The sequence below is a fragment of the Bos taurus genome, chromosome 10 (genome assembly GCF_002263795.3).
Source record: "Bos taurus isolate L1 Dominette 01449 registration number 42190680 breed Hereford chromosome 10, ARS-UCD2.0, whole genome shotgun sequence".
Taxonomy (NCBI): Eukaryota; Metazoa; Chordata; class Mammalia; order Artiodactyla; family Bovidae; genus Bos; species Bos taurus.
In genome coordinates this window covers 16,117,146-16,141,641 of record NC_037337.1, presented here as the reverse complement: position 1 = coordinate 16,141,641, position 24,496 = coordinate 16,117,146, and the positions used below count along the sequence as shown (strand labels likewise).

General features: G+C 38.0%; 1 protein-coding gene across 3 annotated transcripts in view; it reads right to left on the bottom strand.

Moving 5' to 3' along the window:
- Positions 1-2,423: 2,423 nt before the first annotated feature.
- Positions 2,424-24,496, bottom strand: part of GLCE (glucuronic acid epimerase) — a 109,658-nt gene continuing 87,585 nt past the window's right edge. The window contains exons 1-4 of one of the 3 annotated variants that reach the window (XM_005211252.5): positions 21,030-21,112; positions 12,713-13,308; positions 9,400-9,645; positions 2,424-6,658 (exon numbers count right to left, since the gene is read on the bottom strand). In XM_005211252.5, coding sequence (XP_005211309.1) covers positions 5,634-6,658; positions 9,400-9,645; positions 12,713-13,295 — 1,854 coding nt within the window. In that variant the 5' untranslated portion in view covers positions 13,296-13,308; positions 21,030-21,112 and the 3' untranslated portion in view covers positions 2,424-5,633. 3 annotated transcript variants of the gene reach the window in all.

Below are 24,496 nucleotides of genomic sequence, written 5' to 3'. Positions count from 1 at the left end.
TTATAATAGCTACAGTAATGCAGACTTGATATTTTTTAAATTGTCATGAAAAAAAACCTCACCATAACCTACAATTTTGATATATTCTGCATCTGAATATACTTTTTGCAATACTTTGGAGTTCTATATTCAGAATGGGCTAATAGAAATAGCACATGGCAGGAAGGATAAAAACTAGCAGCTGATGATGGTGTCCATATATTTTTCTAGCACCACTGCTTAAGTTTAGTGATTACTTTTTGGTAGTTTATTTTAAAAACTTTAAGATCAACCAGTTCTCTCTTACTGGACTATATTAGGAAGCAGCTGATGCCCAGGGGTGGAGTAAGTTCCTGACGTGATAACAGCAGAGCCAGAGAGCCCGGTTTTCTGAGTCCCAGGTCTAGATTTCAGCTCATTGAACATGCCCTAAAGATCTCTGAGTTTTGGCCTTAAGCTTGGGGTCAACAAATTAAATGGCAACTCTGGCTAGTTCAGTTTCAGTGCACTTACAGAGTAAAGAGTGGTTGCTAATGGGCTGAATTGTGTCCCAATTCCATGGTGAAGTCCTAACCACTAGGACCTCAGATTGTGACTGTATTTGGAGAGAGGACCTTTCAAGAGGTGGTGGTTGTTTTGTTGCAAAGTCATGTCCGACTCTTGTGACCCCATGGAGTGTAGCGTGCCAGGCTCCTCTGTCCATGGGATTCTCCAGGCAAGAATATTGGAATGGGTTGCCATTTCCTTCTCCAGCAGATCTTCCTGATCCAGGGATCGAACCCAGGTCTCCCTCATTGCAGGCAGATTCTTTACCAACTGAGCTTTGAGGGAAGCCTCTTATAGAGGTAGCTAAGGTAAAATGAGGTTTGTGAATTAATGGGCCCCGATTTAGTATGACAGGTTAGAACACAGGCAATACCACGTGAGGACACAGCAAGAAGGTGGCCATCTGCATGCCAAGGGAAGGGGCCTCAGAAGAAACTACCCCTGATGACATCTGGATTTTGGACTTATAGCCTCCAGAACTGCAAAGAAATAAATTCCCACTATTTAAGCCACACATTTCTGTGGCATTTTAAAAAATGGCAGCCCGAGCAAATACAGTGGTCCAGACCAAAGGAAAATGCAGAACTCACATTATGTTTTTGTTTGTAATAGAAACACTATGTTGTTAAGCAGGATTCATTTATCTTAAGGATACAGTGGTAGCTTACGGAACCAGAGCAGAATGCAGCAGGCCTCAGAAATGCACTGGATCTAGGGCCTGGAGCACTGCCAAGATTCTGTTCTCATCTCTGCTTTTCATTGTGTATCTGCTTCAGTTTTGTTTTTTCTTAATTCATCCCAATTTCCAGTTCCTGGGAAGAGACTGACTGGCCCAGATTGAGTGAGGGACTAACCCTGTCTACAGTCATGCCGGAGGAGGCAGTCACACGGCACACAGTGGCCATCAGAGCCCTCTGGAGACAGAGAAAGCATTCTCAGGAAAGCAGAGCTCACCAGACCATGAAATAGGCTCTCTGTAGCATGGAGGGTCTGACCCACCTCAAGGGCTATAGGGAGGCTAATATGTGACGCTCAGTGTGCTGAAGTGGAACGGTTGATGTATTAACAGTTTGGATACAAATAGCAAAATTAAGGCAAGAGCAGCCTGAGACCTCATTCAGACCAAGAACTGCTTGTATCCTGATGGCTGTTTCCCAACTAAGGATGAGAGAGAAGGAAGAAATGCCAACAATGCTGATTAGCAGCCTGTCAAAGGATACGCACTCATTAGCTAGAAAAAGTTGACTGGTGATCAACTGGAACTCCAACATACAAATGGTATGGAATATTTATAACCTAAAAAATAATGTACAATGAAACATAACAGAAAGCCAGACTGGTCTCTGATTTCATACATACTTGGGAGCCTAAATCATTACTCTCTGAAAGGAAGAGGGGAAAAGATTAAGTAACGTTTTTTGTTCTAGAGAAGAGGGTAACATGGAAAATACAAGAATAAATTTTCAATTAAATCAGAATGAGTCAAAAACGGTTACCAGCCTGCATTAGCATGGGAAAAGGCGTCCTCACCACTGTCATGGCACCCTGCTTTCGCTCACATTACCTCTTCTTCTCCCAGCTGGCACCCAGGCCTAAAGCCCCTGCTTAGCTCCATCTCCTCTGTAACACCCTCCCTGACTGACCATATCATTTGGCATTTTATTTTTCTGAAACTGTTTGTGGACACTGTGTTCTCCACCGCCCCACCCAGGACTAAACCTCCTTAGGGTGAAGGCCCTTATGATATTCCCCAATTTGTCTTAAAGGGTCTCATACACCTTTCACGAACATTTATTGTGTGACTAGTTGCCACCATCTGAACCGAAAACGGTCAGAAATCTGCTTGCCGGGCTCAAGTAATCTTAGAATAAACAGAGAAGAGAAACATCCAGGTATAGTCCTTTTAAGATAAAAACTTTATTTTACAATTATATAAAGCAGCTTTACGTTAAGCACAAACAATCCATTTACTTTGTATAGAAACAAAATACCTTTCCATCTGCAAAAAATCAAGTTTTGCTGTGTATAAAACTAACATGTGCACATTGTGCTTAAACTGCAAAGTCTGTACAGCTTTACAAAGGACTACCCTTCAGAAGGGCATCCAGTAAACACGTTATTGCATATTTAACATATGGTCTATAACCCACATGTACAATGGAGAAACAAGAAAAACAATCACAAGGAGGATGAAAATAGCAGCTTTCAGTGAAACTTTTGCACACCTATAAAGAAAAAGGACTGCCACATCGGAAGAGTTGTGCTTGTGTGTCATTTCTTGTATTTGCTCACGTACACTGGATGGTTTTTGGATGAAGCCTTTATGTACAGTAACTCTGAAAGGGTCAAACTTGACCTTTATCTGGAAACTTTTGGCTGGTTTTATAACTGAAGTGGCAATAGATTTAATTAAACATCAAAGCTAACTCAAGATAAGTGTAAACAACTAATACCCATAATCTTGGAACAAGGAAAAATTTAAAGAATTAAAAAAAAAAAAAAAGGCAAAATACCTTCCCCATTTTCTCTAATCTCAGACTAAACATTTTGCATGATTTAAAACCCTAGAAAACTCCATGTGTTTAGGAACAAAAATGACAGATGGTCTTGGGCAGTGTTTCCCCACATATGTCCCTCAGATCATTTGCCTCAGAATTACCTGAATGCGTATTTTAAAAATTCAGACTACCATGCTTCACTGGCAGATTTACTGGATATCTGGAATCTGTATTTTAGTAAGCTCCCAGGTGATTCTGAGGCATTCTAAAGTTTGAGAACCACTGGTTTGTACTGCCAGGGATGCTACAGGTTCAACTCACCCTCTTTGAAAATCCTGGGATCACAGGAAAAATCGAGTTGCTGTTGCAACAGGGAAGGCAGTATGAGACCAACAGCAAAGAAATTGCAATGCCATTTCTAGATCAAAATGTCTTTCTATTTTCAGTGAGAAAAGACAGCCACATTGTTAAGGCACTGGGATTTGTCACAGAAGCAGTACCACACTGTTTTCACTGATCCCCTCAATCTGAAGTAGCAGTATGCAAACAGAAGGCAGAAGTCTGGACTGCTCTAAATAATAACAAGTACAATGGCGTAAAAAGGATTTCCAGACTGGAGAAACTTTATTTTTGAGCGGTGAAAATAAAATTAAAAAAGGAGTCTAGATATTCTTATTGAGACATCTAATGTATGAAGACTACAAAGGTCAACAGCTAGGGGGAACTGTTGTGGCAAAATTGACGTGTGGTCAGTTAAACTGGGAGTTTCAACTTATTTTTCCATGGCCAGTTTCCATGGGCTTCCCTGGTGGCTCAGATGGTGAAGACTCTGCCTGCAATGTAGGAGACCCAGGTTCGGTCCTGGGTTGGGAAGTTCCCCTGGAGCCAGGGAATGGCTACTCACTCTAGTGTTCTTGCCTCGAGAATTCCATGGACAAAGAAGCCTGGCGGGCTACAGTCTATGAGGTCACAAAGAGTTGGACACGACTTAGTGACTAACAGTTTCATGTCAGTTGTAGGTCTTCGTTCCGGCTGCTGATACAACATATATGTTGCTCAAAGGCATGTATGCATTTTGCCATTTCTGAGTGGTGTTGGTAGACTAAGTCCAGGCAAGATGCAGTGGCAGGCAGGTGCCCACCTCGCTCTTGATGTGCATTTCATACAGGTCACACACACACTGCACTGCGTGTGTCAGACTCAGTCCTCTGAAAGTACCGGATCTCGTATTTCCAATCTATATAAGTTATTGTATTGATTTACTGTATTGTCATACACTAAAACAGAGACAGCAAAATCAACCTCCCTCAGTTCTGACCTACTGCCTAAGTCCTAGAGCAGACACTGCCCAGGGTGTGAGGGCTATGATGCCTATTTATGTGAGGTATGTGGGATATAAAACCAAAATAAAGGTCTGATTACACATGTACAGCTAATATAGTAGCATCACTTTTATCCAAGAGCTGAAATAATTTAAAATTAAAAACTGCAAAGAAAAAACACCAGAAAAGTTTGGAAAGCTTACACAAAAACTATGTATTTTGTGTACATCAATAGTTTGGAAAGCTGTAGACCAAGAATGATCTAAGTAGGAAAAAAATCTGCTACAATCCTTATAATATCTGACCTAATATTTTTCCTTAAAGGGGAAAAGAATCTAGAAAAGGCAGTGGTAGTGGGCTTATTAAACTTACTACCTCCTCATCAAATCTAGGTTTATAGTAAAATTTCCCAAATGTCCCCAAAATGTCCCCCCAAAATAGACAAAACTCTCAAGTGTAGTCTGAAATGAAATACAAAATTTGAGATAGTGGCAAAAAGAAACCACCACAATGGGGGTACAGGAGGGGTATACTGATTATCAAATCTTTACTGATTGTAGATAGTTTCATAAAACAGATAACATTTTTGTTCTGTTTTGTAATTTCTTGTGCAGTCAACAAGTTTCATTTTAGTTGTGCTTACATTATATAACTGTGAAGCCTGAACACTGGTTGTGTTTTTAATTTATACACTTCAAGCAAACCATAAATTCAAAATATTCTCCATATATAACAACTTGAACAAACACAACAAATGCTCATCCACCCCTAAGAAATTAATTTATAGAAAAGAAAAATCATTTTTAAAGTTGCACACAGTCCACTATTCAGGCTACAAGTACATATTTACTGTATTTTAGCACATTATTTTTTAAAGTCTGCTTTCAACATAAACATAAATAACCACATTTTAAAAGAGCCCCATACTAAGTTTTCAGACAAGTGCTGGACAGCTGGCCATCAAGAGCTACTTACCATTGTCTTTCCCAAATCGAGAGAACTGGACTACCTGTGGAACTGAACAGGGTGATAAGCGAGGCCAAGTTAAACATCTTCATTCAGCCCACTGACTAAACACTTTTCTGCTATAAATGCCATCGACATTCTAAACACTAAACCCATGGAATGCAATTATCTCAGAAGACTGGTTTTAAGGATCATTTATCACTTTGATGTAATCCACAAAAACCTAGTATACAGCCTTTTAAAATGTGCCTATGCTCTGCTGACACAGAGCCTCTAGTTTCTGTGTACAGCAGAGGCTGACGTAGGATTTTGGTTCTGAGCTCTAGTTGTGCTTTGCCCGGCTGCCTTTAAGGTAGCTCTTCCACCTCTTGACAAATTCTTTGAAGATTGGGGACTCATCAATGGTGCTAAGCAGCTGCAGTTGATTGATGTGGGTGGTGTGATAGTCCCAGCGGGCCAGGTTGGGGGCAATGCCAAGCATGAAGTGCCGGAGGTCATAGATGGTTCCTGAGCCAGTGTCGTACAAGGGGAGCATGGCTTTAAGGGATTCCATGCCACGCTCATACAAGGACCTCGCTTCTTTCCCGAGTTTTTCCCCTGCAGTTTCTTTTAAGTCATACAGCCCAATTAAAGAATACATAAAGCCATTTAAAACAAAAGAGCTAGGTGTAGTTGGATATTCTTCATACCAGTCATGTTTATTCATAAACACAGCCTTGACTCCATGCTGCTCTGACAGAAACTTGTAAGGGGCTGTTGCCCTTAAAGCTGAATTGAGGAATATATGGTCTTTTGTTAAGAGATAGGCCCTGACTAATGTAGAAATGGCTTGCCCTTGGGCCATGGCGGAGTACCACCCTGGCTCTAAAGACTTGAAGCCTTCCCCTAACTTACGGGTCACCATAATCGGCCAGCCGCCTTTCTCATCCTGGTTCCTCACCAGCCAGTCACTGGCAGCGAAGAAGGCAGCCATGTGGGCTGTGGTAGAGATGGTAATGTTGTCAAGGAAGCCCTTCCCTTTCGCAATCAACCTAACCACCTTCTTGGGCATTATTCTTGTTGGCTTGACAGCTTTTGTGTTGGAAAGACCCACTCCTTTCCTGAGGTCAGTGACCAGGTCCCGGGTAACTGTGCTCCATGATGTTCTGGGCCCGATGCCATAGTATATGTCTCTTTCTTTAAAAGCAATTAGCTGGGTATTTGAGACATAATGTACAGTGAAGAGCTGATTCTTTTCTGTCGTCTCCAGAACCACAGACACGCTTCCATTTGTTAAGAACTTGAGGTCAAATGAAATAATAAAATCTTTTGTGTTCCCCAGTTGCAAGGATACACCTTCACTGGTTTCTGTAGGGGAAAAAATATACCAAAAAATACTGGTTAGAATAGAAGGTTTCTCTCTGTATTTAAAAGTTACTTGCAATTCATCCTTGATAACCACTGACCATACAAAATTAATACATCAATATTTTATATGTTGGATTATTATTTTTTTAATTTTTATTTTTACTAAGTTAACCATAAACAAATGACAGAACTGTTGAGTCCATGATGGCTTGTGAGCATCAGACCAAAGCTCTTTTACCTTTTGGCCTGTCTAGTTTACATCAGCAGGGTTAATGGCCTTAGCATATACACTGTGGTCAAACTGCCTTTTCTAGATCAAAACTGGTTGATCAATAATCAATGGCTGGCTAATATACCTATTCTACAAAAAGAAAAAAAAATAGCCAAAAGCTGGTTCCACACATAGTATTACAAGAAAGAGGCTAGAAGAGAAGAACGGTTAGATATGAATTGATGGATCAGACAATTATGGAAGTTGTATGAAGAATGAGAACATCTTAAACATCAAATGATGTTTTGAGTGATTTTTTGAAAACCAATTTCAAAAATTTTTTTTTTTTGGCTATGCTGCATGCTTGTGGGATCGTAGTTCCCACAGCAACTGAACCCAGCCCCTCACAGTAGAAGCATGGAGTCCTAAATACTGGACTGCCAGGGAATTCCCCCCAAATTTTTTATTTAATTAATATTTGGTAAGTATTTACTGTGTTCTAAGTGCTTTACACATTAATTCATTTAGCCATTATAACAATTACAAGAGTAGTGCCATTATTACTCTTTATGGATGATGAACAGAGACAGAAAAGTTAAGTATCTTGCCTAAGGTACAAAGAGTTGAACCCAGGTTGTTTAGTCTGGCTCTATAAAGTACATGCTCTTAATCACCCATCGTTGGAGATGATAGGTTTGTTTTCAGACATTCACTGGAATTGTGAATAAAACTTCTGGAAATTAAGCAATGGGCTCCTATAGTCAACAAAGTGAGGAATACTGGGGGAGATGGAGGGGAAAGCATAGGTTTTGGAGTTAAACAAACCTAGTTTGAATTATTAACTCCAACACTTACTAGCTTTGAGATGTTCAACAAGATATATCTTTTAGCCTTGGTTTCTTCATGTGTTAAGTAAAGATAATATTACTTTGCAAGGAAACTGTGAGGATTAAAAAGAAAAAGGATAGTGGATTGAAACATAGTAAAAAACGATGTTGATAATTCTGAAGCTAAAGGGTTCAGAGACTGAAAAAATAGTAACAGCTGTTCTATTTGGCAAATAGTCAAACAGGAAATTTCTCTTGCATATCTATAGTATGAAGACAGCTGACTCTCGGAAAGTTGACTTCTACGAATAAAAGAAACTGAGCATATTAAAACCAAACAGTAGCAGCAGCAGGAAGAAGAAGGAAGAAGAAATCGAACAACAAAATGTTTCTTCTTCCTGTTGCTGCTACTGTTTGCTTATAATATGCTCAGTTTCTTTTACTGCTCTAAATAGAACAGAATTCAAGGGATGGTTCTAAAAAGCTTCTCAGCCCTTGAGGAGATCAAGATGAGGGCTGCTGTTTTCCACCCTAATCCAGACTACACTATTCATCAGTGTAAAAATAAGCCCTCTAGAAGAACCCAAAATCAAAAGTCCTTTTTAGTCTAAGCATTTCCTGCTACAAGCCATAAGCTAAATATTCTTAAACATCTCCATGTACTTTCTCACCCAGCCAAGCTTGTTGTTTTACAATAGGCAAAGATGCTCTGTGTACTAGAATATCACAGAATGCCACAGGATAAAAGAAGTTTTAGTCACAGAATACAAAACTAAAGGTCACTCATTATTTGCACTGCATTAAACACTCATAAATCCATTACTTAAGGCCATCTAGAAGGAGTAGATTTGTATTGTGGCTTTCAAGGTCTGTGAATTACACAGCCATCAATAAAGGACAAGGAGAGAATACAGAAAAGGTCTTCTAACCTTTTCTCTCTTTTTATTTACCAACTGGCAAGGCTGGTGGGAGGAAGGATGAGTTCTGCTCTTGACAACATTTCTCCACAGAAAACTAAGCCTGAGGTGCTAACTAAAATTATTCCATTGTCTTTTTAACTAATGAACTCATTAATTCTCATGGATATTGATTAGTGGAGAGAAATACATTACATCCCAATTAATGAGACTGTCTTATTAAAAGGGGAAATGTTGCATAAAGTTAATTTGATTTTATAAAAGATTTTATTAATGAAATGGCTTTATATGAAGTTTGAAACAATCTAGCACATTAACAAAATTCCACATAGGAAGCAGGCCTGGTTGGTGATGCTATATTAACTTGAAAAAATAAAAAGCTACTGGTAAAAAATAGGCAAAGGAAAGGATGGCTCTCTCTAGAAAGAAAAATTTCTACTTTAATGCAAAATAGTTTGAAAATTAAAGGATGAATACTATGCTTAAATATTAAACTGAGGAACTTCATTCCTATGGGATATAGAGCTCTGGAAGGAGAAAGCCCTCATGCAGTAACCTGGTTCTTGTGGCCTGGCTCTTCACACAGTAAATATTCCTTATATAACCTTGAACTTTTTAGCTGATCCTTTTTTAGATTTCATTTGGGTGACACTATTTGTGTCTTTATCTATGTAATATCAAGGCATCTACTAATGTGATTTTTACAACCATAAAAACCATTTTAAGGGAGTATCAGGTGCCATAAATCAACATAAAATTAGCAAACACACATAAAGCAGGACTTACCTGGAGCAATGAACTGTTTAACATTGGTGAATCTTGACTTATCAGCCACACTAGCCATAAAGCAGCCCTTGGGCACAGTCCAGTCATTGGGCTTGCTGTTTTTGTCCCTGTCTTCTGCTGTTTCATATACCTCTATATGAGGGGGTTTTTCAGTTAGATTCTTGCTGTAGTGACTTAACCCATACTGTGCAATCTGGATTGGGTAGAAATAGCCTTGAGGTCCCCACTGTGTAGATAAAGGTACACCTATAAAATAGAAAAACAAAATAAATAACTATCTCCAGACATTCATAATCCTATTCTGAATACCACTTTTCACTGTTTTACTTCACAGGGTTATCCAGTAACTTTAAAGCTTCCTTATTACACTGTTTTCATAATTACTAAAAATAGTACCAAACTAACCAGAAATGAAAACCAAAATTAAATGTTTATTCATTCTCACTCATTATTTGTTGACAGATGACAATGCATTGTTGTAAATTGTAAATTATCTTTTAAGGACTGATTTTTAATGAGTGCTACTCTTGCTCATAGCTATAGGTGTCATTTTTCATAATTCTATTTCATCATTCAAGTTCTATACAATTTAAACACATATATTGATAGTTAACAATTACCTGTTTTATTCTAGAGTATTAAACTTGAAATTTTCTTAACATCTGTACTTAACAGTCAAGTTAATTATCTTTCCCTCCAATGTCAAGATTTGGTCTAGCAACTATATCATCAGATGGTTAAAGTACTTGCTTAAGAAGCCAGCTATGATAGGCAACTTAAAGTATAAACAATTTGCAATTCTTTCTCATATCCCTCATGTCAAAATGTAATTCCTGAGAATAAGGAGTACTTAAAAAAAAAAAAAAAGAATTACGGTTGTATATTTAACCGTGGATTTTTTTAAAAAATACATTTATTTTTATTTATTTGGCTGTCTAAGGTCTTAGCTGCAGCATGTGGAATCTAGTTCCCCTACCAGGGATTGAACCCAGTCCCCCTGCATTGGGAGTACAGAGTTTTAACCACTGGTCCACAAAGGAAGTCCCTTAACCATAGATTTTTGATAAATTCATTAATGGATTACTTCTTGTAAAGTTCTAAGTAAAACTTTCAAATGTTTGGTATGAGTATTTACTTTAGTAATTGCTTACATGGGAAATACAGTAATACCACTGTACAGAACATTTTATTATTGCATCATGGTGTATGTGTTGAGAGATAACTCCTATTTGGAGTCCTAAAATATGTTAACAAGCAACAGATGGGTACAGCAGAAACCAGGAACTTATAAAACCATATGCGTTTTGGTGTAGTTTCAAAATAGTTTAAGGAATTGGGTTTAAGAAACTAGGCTGCAGATAAGCTTTTTAAATTCAATATTCTTTCTCCAAGGGTAGATTTCTTTTTTCAAAAGATTTTCACTGAGTAAAAGGAAGGTTTATACTATCTTATTATATGGGTAATAACTATGATAATGTGCAATTGGCCTAAGAAGTGATAGACCGATCAATGGAACAGAACAGTAGGCCAGAAACATACTCTAGTTTTAAAATATTTTAGTATAATGATAAAGATTGTATCATTGATCAGCAGGGGAAAGAAGATTCAATAAATGTTAGGGGGGAAAACATCTAAAATTAGACCTTGGCTTTGTACCATTTGCCAAAATATAAATCAGCTTAGAGGGACTAAAATATTAAATGTAAAAATACAAAACCATAAAACTATTAGAGAAAATAAAGATTAATAGCGATTTTCTAAGCATAAAAGTAGTAATTTTTTAAAAATTCCTTAGTAAATAGAACTAAAATTTTCTAAAACTAACAAACCATAAGTAAAATGAAAAGACAGTCAAATTAAAGAAAATATCTTTAGCAAATGTGACAAGGTTTTACTACCCTTGCTATATATATATAAAAGGTCTCACAATATATTTTTCCAAAAAACAACACTAATCACAATGGAAAAAGAGGGGAAAGAAAATCAAGGTCATTCTATAACAGTTAAAAGGATATGAAAAAGATACCTGACCTCACTAATTGCTACAGAAAGCAAATTATGAGATCCCTTTGTAAATGACAGATTAAAAAACAATGTTTCATGATGGCAGGAGTGAGATTATTCCATACATTTTTACAGAATGTCCTGATTATGAGTATTAGTGCTTAAAATGCTCAATAAATATTCAATAACAAGAGGAAATAATCCTGTTGAGGGGAAAAAAATACAAAATCTACTACAGAGAGTGATTCTAAACTGTTTAAAAAAATGTATATATACAACAACAACAAAAAGATTGGGAAAAACATCAAAATATTAACAGTGGTTACTTTTCACTTTTTCTTTAGCACCTAAGGCACCTAATAAGCTTACACATTTTTAAAAAGCTACTGGGGGAAAAAGGTTTGGCAATGGATAACTTTCAAGTTTCTAACAAACTATTACCCTCTTGAACACTGTACGATAAATATCATTACAACTATGTTAAAACATATACCTAGGTATAAAGACCTCTGAGAATATACAAAAATGGTAATCATTATCTTGAATGGTAAGAATCTATATGAATTTGACCCCTTCCTTCTACTAAACATTCTGTAAAGATATTACAAAAATTAAAATATTAAGATATGAAAATTACTTTTTATAACAAAATGAGAAAAATGAAATAAAACTCAAACCAAGCAATCTTAAAATACATTACGTTCTTTCCTTTGATTAAATTATATACTTTAAAGTCAAATTCAGTTTGGCTTTCTGATCAATTCTAGGTTTGAAATATAAATTCCAAGACATCCATGAGGAACCCTCAGTGCTCCAAATTTTAAAGACAAGGAAAGACCATATAGACAGCAGACTGTAGGAGTTCCAATATAGGTTCAGAGAAAACGGTACTATGTGTTATCTTGTTCTGAGAACTTTAACCCTTCAACCAGAGATGATACCTGGCTAATCTGATAACAAGATGGCACTGGTACATTGATGGGTTCGCTGGATGGTCTGTCTCCCTTTCCCATCTCCTCTCATAGGATAATAACTGTATATTTTAATGCAAAATTTCTGGAGATGCTGCCTTGACTTTGATAATTTTAGTTTCCAGGGCAGGTTAATGGCATAATCCTATTTAATCAGGTATGATCTTATTGGAGCCTGAAGGTTCAGGTTTAACCTGTTCCTCCATGCTACGTTGGAGTGGTGATAGGTCTCTTGATAATAAGCTGTGTAAGTACTTGCTATGTAATTAACGCTTACAGTCACTTATTTCTCAACACAATCCGGATAGGAAAATGCAGTGGAGTAGACAGATACCAACCTTCAACCCCACTTATGCACTTGACTCTGTCTCGGACTTCCACATTGTAGCCTTCAAAGGACATAAACACACCATCAGGGTGATAAGGGGCTCTCTGTGCATAGACTTTGGAATAGCTATGAGAGAATTCAAACCGATCATAGCCATCATACTGAACCACCTTTCCGTAAACGTCAAAATATTTCTCTACCCAGGTGAATGGAAGAAAGACTTCATTCCCCTCTCGTCTCCCTTTAATTGTGTGTTCATCATTTATGAGGCAGTCAATTTCTTCATATTTGAGCCCTAACACCCTGCCTCCCCCATTGTTATTGAAGCCCCCAACAACAGGGGGCGCTTTCTGCTGTTCCTGAGGGAAGGCCTCCTCAGACTGCTTGGCCATGTGGTTCACATAGTTGTTGCTCTCAGACGCTGCTGCTTTTTTTTCTAAGGCATCCACTCTGAAGCCACTACTCAAGTGCCGTGGAACCTGGATCGCTTTGTCACTGGAACACTTATTCCACAAAAGTACTGTGACCAAAGTGAAGAGTGCGCAGATGATAATCAGAGTCTTATAGTTGACCCGAGCTGCCAAGCAACGCATATTCAGACCATACCTATGGAGGCAAGAAGAAAAATTCACACAAAGATGTACTACTGACATTTCACAGGATAAGGCTTACTTTTTTATACTGAACCAGGGCAGTTTTATTAACTGCATGTAATCTGATCACACTTAAAATTACTAACTCAAACTTTTCAGCAGAGACAAAGAAAAGGAAGAGATGCTTCCCCCCTCTTAAGATGCTCAGTTAGCACGATCCTCTAAAGCAAAGATTCCCAAACTCTCTCTGTTTGTGCCTCCAAGCCCCTATGTCAAAACAAATACCTTCCATTTATGAAATAGGTGGCTCTAACAACTTAATACATGCTTTTGTCCTAACAACTGAGTAGCTGTTTGAAAAAATATAACAGGTCTTGTCAAGGTAAACACTGACATCCATGGTGCCAAATCCAACAATGCTCATTCTGTGTTACCTCTCAGGAGCATAAAATAGTAAATGGCTCTTTCCTTTCTGAAACACTTTATTTCCTGACTTCCAGGGCACCATTCTTTCTTGGTTCTCCTTATACCCCACTAGATGCTCCTCCTAGTCATCTTCGATCATTCCTTCTCATCTCCCTGAATCTTAATGTTGAAATGTCTTAGGGTCCAAGTCCTCAGACCTCTTCTTTATCTCTACTCACTCCCAGGCGATCTCACTCATGAATCACATGGTGTTACATACAATTTATATGCTGACTTTTCCCCAACTTCTATCTCCAGGCCAGATCTTTCTTCAGAACTGCAGGCATACATGTGTATGTGCCAATCCAAGTAACTGACATCTTTATTTGGAAGTCAAATGGATTTCTTTTTTTTTTTTTTTAAGAGTCAGCAAATGTGAATTGCAATTTTTCTAGATTTCTGAAACATAACATTCAAAATTTATTCCCTAAGCTTTCCCCTCAACCTGTTGTTTTACTGGTCAGACCAGAAATACTGAGTCCTTTCTTGTTCACCCCAAACCCAGCCATTCAGGAAATCCTGTTGGCCCCACCTCTAAATTATATCCAGATTCTAATCATTCTCACCAACTCCACAGTTAATACCATACCACAGCCACTGCCATCTTTCACTTAGAATACTGCAATCATGGGGGTTCCCAGCTGTTGCAGTGGTTAAGAATCCACCTGCCAATGCAGGAGACACGGGTTTGATTCCTGGGTCAGGAAGATCTCCTGGAGTAAGAAATGGCAACCCACTCCAGTATTCTTGCCTGGAAAACTCCATGGACAGCAGAGCCTGGAAAACTACAGTCCATGGGGTCACAGAGAGTTGGACACAGCCAAGTGACTGAGCACACTGTAATGATGTCTAAACTGCTCTCCCTGCTTTTCACCCTTGATCTACTATTCTACCCCAAAGTCTACTCTCGACATAGCACTCAGAACGATGCATTTAAATATAAGCCAGATCATGTCATTCCAGTCACGACGGGAGAAGAAAATGATGCTCTCGCCCCTACCGGTCTTGTGGTATACCAACCAGTTGTGACTGTATATAGTAGTCCTGGCTTGCTTGTTGCTGGGGTCATTGGGAAATATGGAAAACTATAGGTTAGTTGTATGTGCAACATATCGAATATCTCAGTACACTGAAAGTAAAGAGACTAGGCTTATTGATATTTGCTACAGTAGCTCTAATTTATTTCATGGTGTAAATCCACAACTACTCATTTTATGGTTGTCATCCTTCTTTCCCCTTTTCCTCTCAATAAACCCTTCTGGCAGCAATGAGATTTTTAAAAAAATCAAACTGTTAAAAGAAAAGGTTTAATGAAAAACTGCATAATGATCTTCTGTTTTTCAGGAAAGCTGATGATGAATGTGTAATTCACTCATTTCTTTTAATTCCAAGAGGACGTAAAGCCTGAGCCCTCGCATATCTGAAAGCAACTTTATTCTGCTCTCACCTTTGATTAATAGTTTGGCAGGATATAGAATCCTTGGGCTACATATGATTTTCTTTCTAAATGCTGAAGGCAATATTTTACTTTCTTAAAGCATTACCAGCTACTGATGAGAGGTCTGATTTAAGTCTGATACATGTCATTTTGTGCATAACTTCCCTCTGGATCTTGTGTTTACCCTAGGAATTCTTCAGTTTTACAAGAATGTGTTACAGTATGATATTTAATTCACTATTTCAGCACGTGGTGTACTCTTTCAATCTGAAACCTTGTGTTCTCTTATTCTTATTCAACAGATGTAGTATCCTTTTGTAACTCTGGGTATGTTAGAGTTCTGTTCTTGTAAGTTTCTCTCCGATATGTCTATTTTCTTTAGTGGCAATTTTCCTGGTTATTTTGGTCTCTTTCACAGTATTAGCTTTCCTGACACGCTTATGATCTTTGGTTACTCATTCATCTTTAGGCTTGAATGACTCATTAGCCAACACAGATTTTCTCTGTTATTGTGAGGATGGTCTGATTTCTAGCTAGACTTCTCTCCAGGGAGGAGCTCTGTGTGGGCTAGGTACAGGCTGAGCGGTACTGTTCCTTTAGGGTGTGTGGGTGGGGACCCAGCAGGCCCTCTAGATGCCAGAATGAAGATGACTTTTTATTTTGTTCTGGGGACATAACTTCTACTCTAGAAGCCTTAGCTTTTCCCAGTTTCTCTAAAGAAAGCCTGGCAAGACGTGGGTTCGATCCCTGGGTTGGGAAGATCTCCCAGAGGAGGGTATGGCAATGCATTCCAGTATTCTTGCCTGGAGAATCTCATGGACAGAGGACTCTGGTGGGCTATGGTCCACAGGGTCACAAAGAGTACGACATGACTGAAGCAACTTAGCATGCATACATGCCAGCTATCTGCAGTTCAAGTGCAGGGATGAGAGAGGTAAGGAGGAGGGTAGAGCTGTGCCTTCTAGTACTCAAAAAAAAAAATCCAGAAATACGTTCAATTATCATTCTGTGGTAATCTTCCCATTTCTTGTTATTGACTTCCTTTCTTATTTCTATATATTTTATTTCAGTGGGGCAACAGGAGGAAAGGGAGGCAAAGATATGGGCTTGATCCAACTTGGAAATTGTACACAGAATGTAAGAGCTGGAATCCAATAATATATTTTATCATCTGCATTTACTATGAGAAAACATGTTGAATGCAAAAAAAAGTGTGGAACAAGAAAATCTTCATAAGTCATGTATTTATAAATTGAGGATTTCCTTATATAGCAGCATGGGCAAACTGATAATAATAAGTGATGTTTCATAAAAAAAAAGAGCCCTCCATTAAAAACATTTATGTGGCAACTTTTGAATTATCTGTCAGCTATATCTAACATTTAGACCAGTTTAAACAGAAATATAAAGCTTTTGTTCTTCTTTGAGATGCACCCTTCCTCAACGACCCAAAAGACCTGCTTATAGAACTAGCAGACTACCATTATGATGAGGCATATGAGGCATGTATTTTTCCATGTATGATGGAAAAATAAAGAAAAACCCATTAAAAACTTTCAATAACCTTTACGTCCAGATTTTTAAGCAATCAGGAAAAAAAATAAAAACAATCAAGGCTTCTCAGAGAAATCATTCTGAAAGGTCCCCCTTTAAGTCAAAGTTGTGAGAATTATGACTGACATTGACTGAAATGGTGAATCAATAAAAATCCACGAGTCTATAATAACATTCAGAAAAGGAGAAAGCCAGAAAAGATACTTATGTCATTTTGTGATAAAAATATGTAACTAAGTGAAAGAATTTATTTATCTAGTCTTTGCAGGAGAACAAACCAATAGTCCCAGATGATAAAAAATTCTAATTTACAGAAAACATGTGGTTAATAATGTGGAAGAAAAAAATAAAAATCAGAAAATTAGCATATGTGATTCCTCATGCAATTATTAGTTTAGGCAAGTATTATACCCAGGCATATGTTTGATAGGGACTTAATGATTCATACTGTGTGCAAAGTAACACCAAGTACATTATTTCCCAGTCACAAGGAGAAAAAGGTGAAACTCTACAATGAAGGGATCAGTTATCACCCTAAATCAGTAGTCAAATTCAGTCGCATTAATGATGACCCATCCAGATATTGTGCCTCTTGATAAGTTAAAATAAAAAAATACATAGCCTATTGCATATCCCAGACAAAAATGTTTAACTTGGATCTCTTAGGCCCTACGATTTAACTTTGAGTTAACAGAAAATACAAGGGACAGAGGAACAAGTTAAATGCAGATGCAACCAATACATCTAGAAAATGAAACACCCTGCAGGAGAATTGGCTCCATCCCCTCAATAAATTAATGGTATGAAAATAAAAAGGAAATTGGGTTAGATTAAAAAAAAAAAAATAGACTTAAGGACTGTAACAACCAGATGTGAAACTTGGTCTGAAGCTGGGAAATTTGACTATGGCCTTGATAAGAAGAAAAGATGGAAGGATATATGGAGGTTAACACTGAAATAATGAGGTTACAAAATAGCACATATAGTATGATTTTCTAATTTTCCATGAATATATTTACTGTTTTTTAAAACCATATAATAGAAAATTAAGAAGGTCAAAGTCACTTTTGTTAAAATATTAAATGTAAATTTTGAGTTAAAATATTTTGTTTTCAAAACAGACACTGAAATTTTTTGGAGGGGAGGATGGAGAGAAAGAAAACTCTGAGTATTGACATGCAGTGCTAACTACTAAATAGGCTTATCTAACTGCTACTGCTGCTGCTAAGTTGCTTCAGTCGTGTCCGACTCTATGCAACCCCATAGATGGCAGCCCAACAGGCTCCTCTGTCCCTGGGATTCTCCAGGCAAGAACACTGGAGTGGATTGCCATTTCCTTCTCCAATGCATGAAAGTGAAAAGTGAAAGTGAAGTCGCTCAGTCGTGTCCGACTCTTCAAGACCCCATGGACTGCAGCCTACCAGGCTCCTCCACCCATGGGATTCTCCAGGCAAGAGTACTGGGGTGGGGTGCCATTGCCTTCTCCTTTAGGCTTATCTAAAGGTAAGTGCAATAATTTTATTATGTTTCTCAGATTATAGAAAACTTTTACATTTTGAAAAGTAGACTGCATTGACATTTTGCTAAGTATAAGTGATAGTAACTTTAAAAGCTAAAACCAGGGTTTTCTGCTGAGTAGTGATAAGCTTCCTACTCATTTTAAAGCCTTCGCTACATCCACGAATTAGATTAACCTTTCAAGTTAAAGGGGAAAAAAGTAAATAAATAAATTCAAAAACCACGAAAGCTTATGTACTGCTGACCTTAAATATTTCATTAGAGACATAATACAATAAAATTTAGTTTACCAACTTTAGAGATCTAAAATAGGAAATAACATTCAGTAAACATCAAAAAGAAACTGTAGTAACTTATTTGCTGAAACCGTTAAAAATTAAGTAAAGAAAAATATAACTTAGCTTCCCTCTGGGAGAGCAAACAGTTCTCTTCCAAAATGATTTGCAATTCAAAGAAATTTTCCTGATACTTTACTTTTCAAATTCATTTTCCTAATTGAATATTTCAAGTAACCATTAGAGTAATTTAGTAAACATGAAAACTGCATATCACCATGAGTTTTTAAACTGTGAAGGTCATATTTCAGTTAAGAACAACCTTTAAATAAATTTGTAAAGGAGTTCAGTGATAGAAATTATTGGCTTTTTCTTTCCTCTGAATAATGTAGACCAAAGCTTGCCTGCCCATTATTTTCTTTTATTTATTTATATATTTAACAACTGATATTCTTATAATCCTTTGGGCTTCCCTGGTGGCTCAGTGAAGAATCTGCCTGCAATGCAGGAGATCCAGGTTCGATCCCTGGGTCAGGAAGATTCCCTGCAGAAGGAAATGGCAACCCACTCCAGTATTCTTGCCTGGAGAATTCTATGGACCGATGAACCTGACGGGCTACAGTCCATAGGGTCACAAAAGAGTTGGACACAACTGAGTGACTAACACTTTCAACATTTTGAATCCTTTGGTACCAAGTAAACAGAAGGAACAGCAGTTGCTCAGTAGGCGATCAAACTGGTTCAATCAGTACCTATTCAGCAGCTAATGCGGCAGGTAAGGCACAATTCCTGTCCCTAAAGGCCAGGTTGGTGGGAAACATAGGCATAAACACAATAATGCAACAACACACCAGCTGTAAAAAAGAAAAGTTATATAGAATATGCTATGAAACACTAACATTCTAAGTATGAAGGAAAGTGAGTACACTGGCAGTCCAGCATGCTCGGAATCAGGTGTTTCCCCAGATATCCACCTGGCTTGCTCCCTTACTTCTTCAGGTCACTGCTTAAGAGTTACTTTATTAGAGAGACTTTCTGACCACCTTATCCTAAGTAGGAGTTCTCACCCCATCTTCTCTAGGTTCTTGATTTTTATTCATAGAATTTATCATTACTTGATATTTTTGTTGCTGTTGTTGTTCAGTCACTAAGTCATGTCTGACTCTTCACAACCCCATAGACTGCAGCATGCCAGGCTCCCCTGTCCTTCACTATATCCCAGAGTTGTTCAGATTCATATCCACTGAACTGGTGATGCTATCCAACCATCTCATCCTCTGTCACCCCCTTCTCTTCCTGCCCTAAATCTTTGCCAGCATCAGGGTCTTTTCAAATGAGTCGGATCTTTGCATCAGGTGGCCAAAGTATTGGAGCTTTACAATGAATATTTAGGGTGGATTTTCTTTAGGACTGACTGGTTTGATCTTCTTGAAGTCCAAGGGACTCTCAGAGTCTTCTCCAACACCACAGTTGAAAAGCATCAATTCTTTGGCACTCAGCTTTCTTTATGGTCCAACTCTCATATCATACATGACTACTGGAAAAACCATAGCTTTGACTAGACAGACCTCTGTTGGCAAAGTAACGTCTCTGCTTTTTAATATGCTGTCTAGGTTTACCATAACTTTTCTTCCAAGGAGCAAGTGTTTTTTTAATTTCATGGCTACAGTCACCATCTGCAGTGACTTTGGAGCCTGATAAAATTAAGTCTCTCAGTTTCCATGGGAGAAGGCAATGGCATCCCACTCCAGTACTCTTGCCTGGAAAATCCCATGGACGGAGGAGCCTGGTGGGCTGCCGTCTATGGGGTCGCAAAGAGTCGGACACGACTAAAGTGACTTAGCAACAGCAGCAGCAGTTTCCATGGGAAACTGTTTCCCCATCTATTTGCCATGAAGTGAGTGACTGGATGCCATGATCTTAGGTTTTTGAATGTTGAGTTTTAATCCAGCTTTTTCACTCTCCTCTTTTACTTTTATCAACAGGTTCTTTAGTTCCTCTTCACTTTCTGTCATAAGGGTGGTGTCATCTACATATCTGAGGTTATTGATATTCCTCCTGGCAATCTTCATGTATATATAACAATCAGAATCTAAAACACTTCCTTTACCCCGAAAAAGTCCCTCATGCCCCTTTATAGTCATTCCCTTTCTGCCACTACTGCTCTTTTATCCCTAAAATTTTTCTTTTTCCAGGATGTCATATAAATGAAATCATATTAAGTGGCCTTTTGTGTCTGGCTTCTTGCTCTTAGCAAAATGCTTTTAAGGTTCATCCATGTTGTTGGTGATATAAGGCATCAGTTTATTGCTGAGTTGTATTCCATTGTATAGATGAACCACAGTTATTTACCCAGTCACCAGTTGATAAGCATTTAGTTTATTTCCAGTTTGGGATTATTATGAATAAACTGCTATAAACATTCATGTTTATAACCTGTTTAGTTTTAGAATATTTGGGTTAATATGACATTATCTTGAGTACCTGGCATTCTGTTGAGTGACTAATTGATGGATTCCTTAGTCTTCAGGTCAGATCAGTCGCTCAGTCGTGTCCGACTCTTTGCGACCCCATGAATCGCAGCACGCCAGGCCTCCCTGTCCATCACCAACTCCCGGAGTTCACTCAGACTCACGTCCATCGAGTCAGTGATGCCATCCAGCCATCTCATCCTCTGTCGTCCCCTTCTCCTCCTGCCCCCAATCCCTCCCAGCATCAGAGTCTTTTCCAATGAGTCAACTCTTTGTGTGAGGTGGCCAAAGTACTGGAGTTTCAGCTTTAGCATCAGTCCTTCCAAAGAAATCCCAGGGCTGATCTCCTTCAGAATGGACTGGTTGGATCTCCTTGCAGTCCAAGGGACTCTCAAGAGTCTTCTCCAACACCACAGTTCAAAAGCATCAATTCTTCAGCACTCAGCCTTCTTCAATAATCTAAAATATGAACCCCCTATTAGAAATTAGAGATGAAGAAACTTATTGACTGTTTTCAATGATAATTTGGAGGGTACTTACTATATGACATTTTGGACATACTTTTTTTTTATTTAATTTATCATGCTGTAGTAGTAAAAAGATAAATAATACATAGTGGAGTATATAGAAAATGTATAATGGCAACCACTGGACTAAGAATTTAGAAATTGAGTTCTAGTCATTTAATCTGGTTTTATTTCCAACTCTATCTTTTATTAGACTTCAGACACATTGTGACTTTGAACAAATTAGTAACATTCTCTGCATGAAGGAAGATAGAAGTAATATTTCCACATTTTTAAGTATATTCATATCTCATTTAGTCCTAAAGACCACCCTATGAGGTACCTATGAGCTAAATAGTACTAGTCCTATTTTACTGGTGAGTGTTAACCAAGATTCACAGAAGTGAAGCAATGGGCAATGGTTGAGTCAACAACTGACTCCATATCAGCTTTTTCTGGAAAATTGAGATAATACTCTTAACTGTGATTCCATTAATAAGACTCAAAACTGCTTGTCTCTTGCTTCCTCCCCCAACCCCCAACTTTAGATTGAAGTATAGTTGATTTACAGTGTTGTGTTTCTGGTGTACAGCATGGTGATTCCGTTATATATACATGTATATTATTTTTCTTTATGGTTTATTACAGGACACTGAATATAGTTACCTCTGCTACACAGTTGTTGTTTAGTCACTAAGTTGTGTCTGACTCTTGCAATCCCATGGGCTGCAGCCCACCAGGCTCCTCTGTCCATAGAATTTCCCAGGCAAGAATACTGGAGTGGGTTGCCATTTCTTCTCAGGGGATCTTCCCAACCCAGGGATTGAATCCAAATCTCCTGCACTGGCAGGCGAATTCTTTACCACTAAGCTATCAGGGAAGCCCTGTGCTACACAGTAGGGCTTTGTTATTTGTGCATGACTCCTTCCCTTTTTATTTATAAAAGTCCCTCTTTCCTTGTCTCCTGTCTACCTATTCTGCTATCTCTTAAGAGAAATCTAAAACATGGGGGCTAACCTTACCATATTTATTTTTTAATTGCAAAAGATTATACACTGGCAAAGGGCTGGAACATTTATTTATCTTTTTATCATAAACATTAGAAAAACACTAAGTTGCCTAGCAAATATTTGATCGAATTCCACAGTATAGTCTCACAACCTGACAGCTAGTTCTCACATGATTCCTGTTAGTACATTCTCTCAACCATTTTTTCCAATGTGATTCTTACTGCATTGCTTCGTTCAGAAGCTCAAAACTGCATTCTACTACTTCTGTGTCACAGTCAACCCAATAATTACTCACATTTGAAAATCAGCTTGGTTGCTAATTTCTTCCACATACAGCTTCTTCTTCATGGCCAAGACTCTATCTTCTGCCTTATGGTTATTCAAAATTACTATAAGTAAGCAAGTTGATGAATCTTTCCCCTTCTGACATTTGTTTTGCAGGATTACACCAAACTTGATAAAAACTTATTATCTGCAACTCTATTCTGTAGAACTTCTTAGGATAGTTCTACTGATTTGTCCTGTAAAGTCGCTCTGTGAATGAACCATGCAGAGTAAACACATCATTAGGTTTTCTTTCTCTTGGCTTTCCTAATGAGGGTAGAAATCTTATACAGCTGGAGAAGCCTGGTATTCCTTTTTGAACTGATTTATTTTCTCGGCATATGCTTCATTTGACACTTGCTTAGAAGATGCAGAGAGCTTTTTTAGTTAAGTACTGTACAGTATTTCAAACGATATTATAGCTACACTATAGCTGTTGAGCTTTTCCAGATACAAAGCTGCTCTTTGCTCTTTAAAAAACATTCCTATCCTAGTTCTTTAAATTACTGCTTTCAGAATTCTTTATATTACTGCTAGAGAGAATTAAGCTGAGTACATTTAGAAACTCTTTTCAGAAACAAATTTTGGTTTCAGAAGCTGCTGCATAAAGCCAGCAGTTTAAAATGTCTACAAACCAAGGGCAACTAATTCTGCTCTTATCTAGTTGGTGAGAAAATAAATAGTGATTTGGAGTCAGATAATATACTGTTATGGTCTGATATAAAGAACCTATGCTTAGAAGCCAGATAAATCTAGGTTTAAATCCCATTATGTGCTTGCTGACAGTTTTTCTTCTGCAGAGTTAAAAACTACTGTTTTTAACTACTGCTAGTGGTAACAAGAACTTCTTTATAGAGTTTGATTTCAGTAACTGAAAGTATGTACAGTACCTGTATGTGCTTAGTCGCTCAGTCGTATCCAGTTCTTTGCAACCCCATGGACTGTAGCCCACCAGGCCCCTCTGTCCATGGGGATTCTCCAGACAAGAATACTGGAGTGGGTTGCCATTTCTTCCTCCAGGAGATCTTCCCAACCCAGGGATCGAACCCAGGTCTCCCACATTGCAGGCAGATTTTTTATCATCTGAGCCACTAGGTAAATCTACTCTTTAAATATTTCCTTTCCCTGTAATCTTTCCCCTATACCCTCAAAAAAGAACAACTTCCTTTATCACTCAAATGTGATTTGTTGTTGTTAATCTAAATATGTCTCCTGAAGGTTTGAGATAGATGAACGTAGCAGGGCTGACCTCCTCAATAGTGCTGATAATCATTTTCAGCACAAACTCTGGACTATGGGAAGACTAGATTGCCGTAAGGTTTTTGAAAATGCAGGTGACCATAAACAGTGACCTGATACAGACCTTCAGTGTGACTGAATAAGGCATATTCCATCTTATTTTTGAAGTATCTACTACAGTGAATATGGATAAGACATCCCACTGAGAGACATGTTCCTTTGCCCTTCTGTCATTTTTCCTTCTTTCTGGACTACAACACAGACAAGATGGCTGAAGCTTCAGCAACTAAACTCTCTGGGCCACAGGATGATGTAGAAAGATATAAAGTACCTCAGTCCTTGATCATGTAGCTGTATATTAGCTCTAGACTGCCTAATTATCATTCTCTTTTACATGAGTG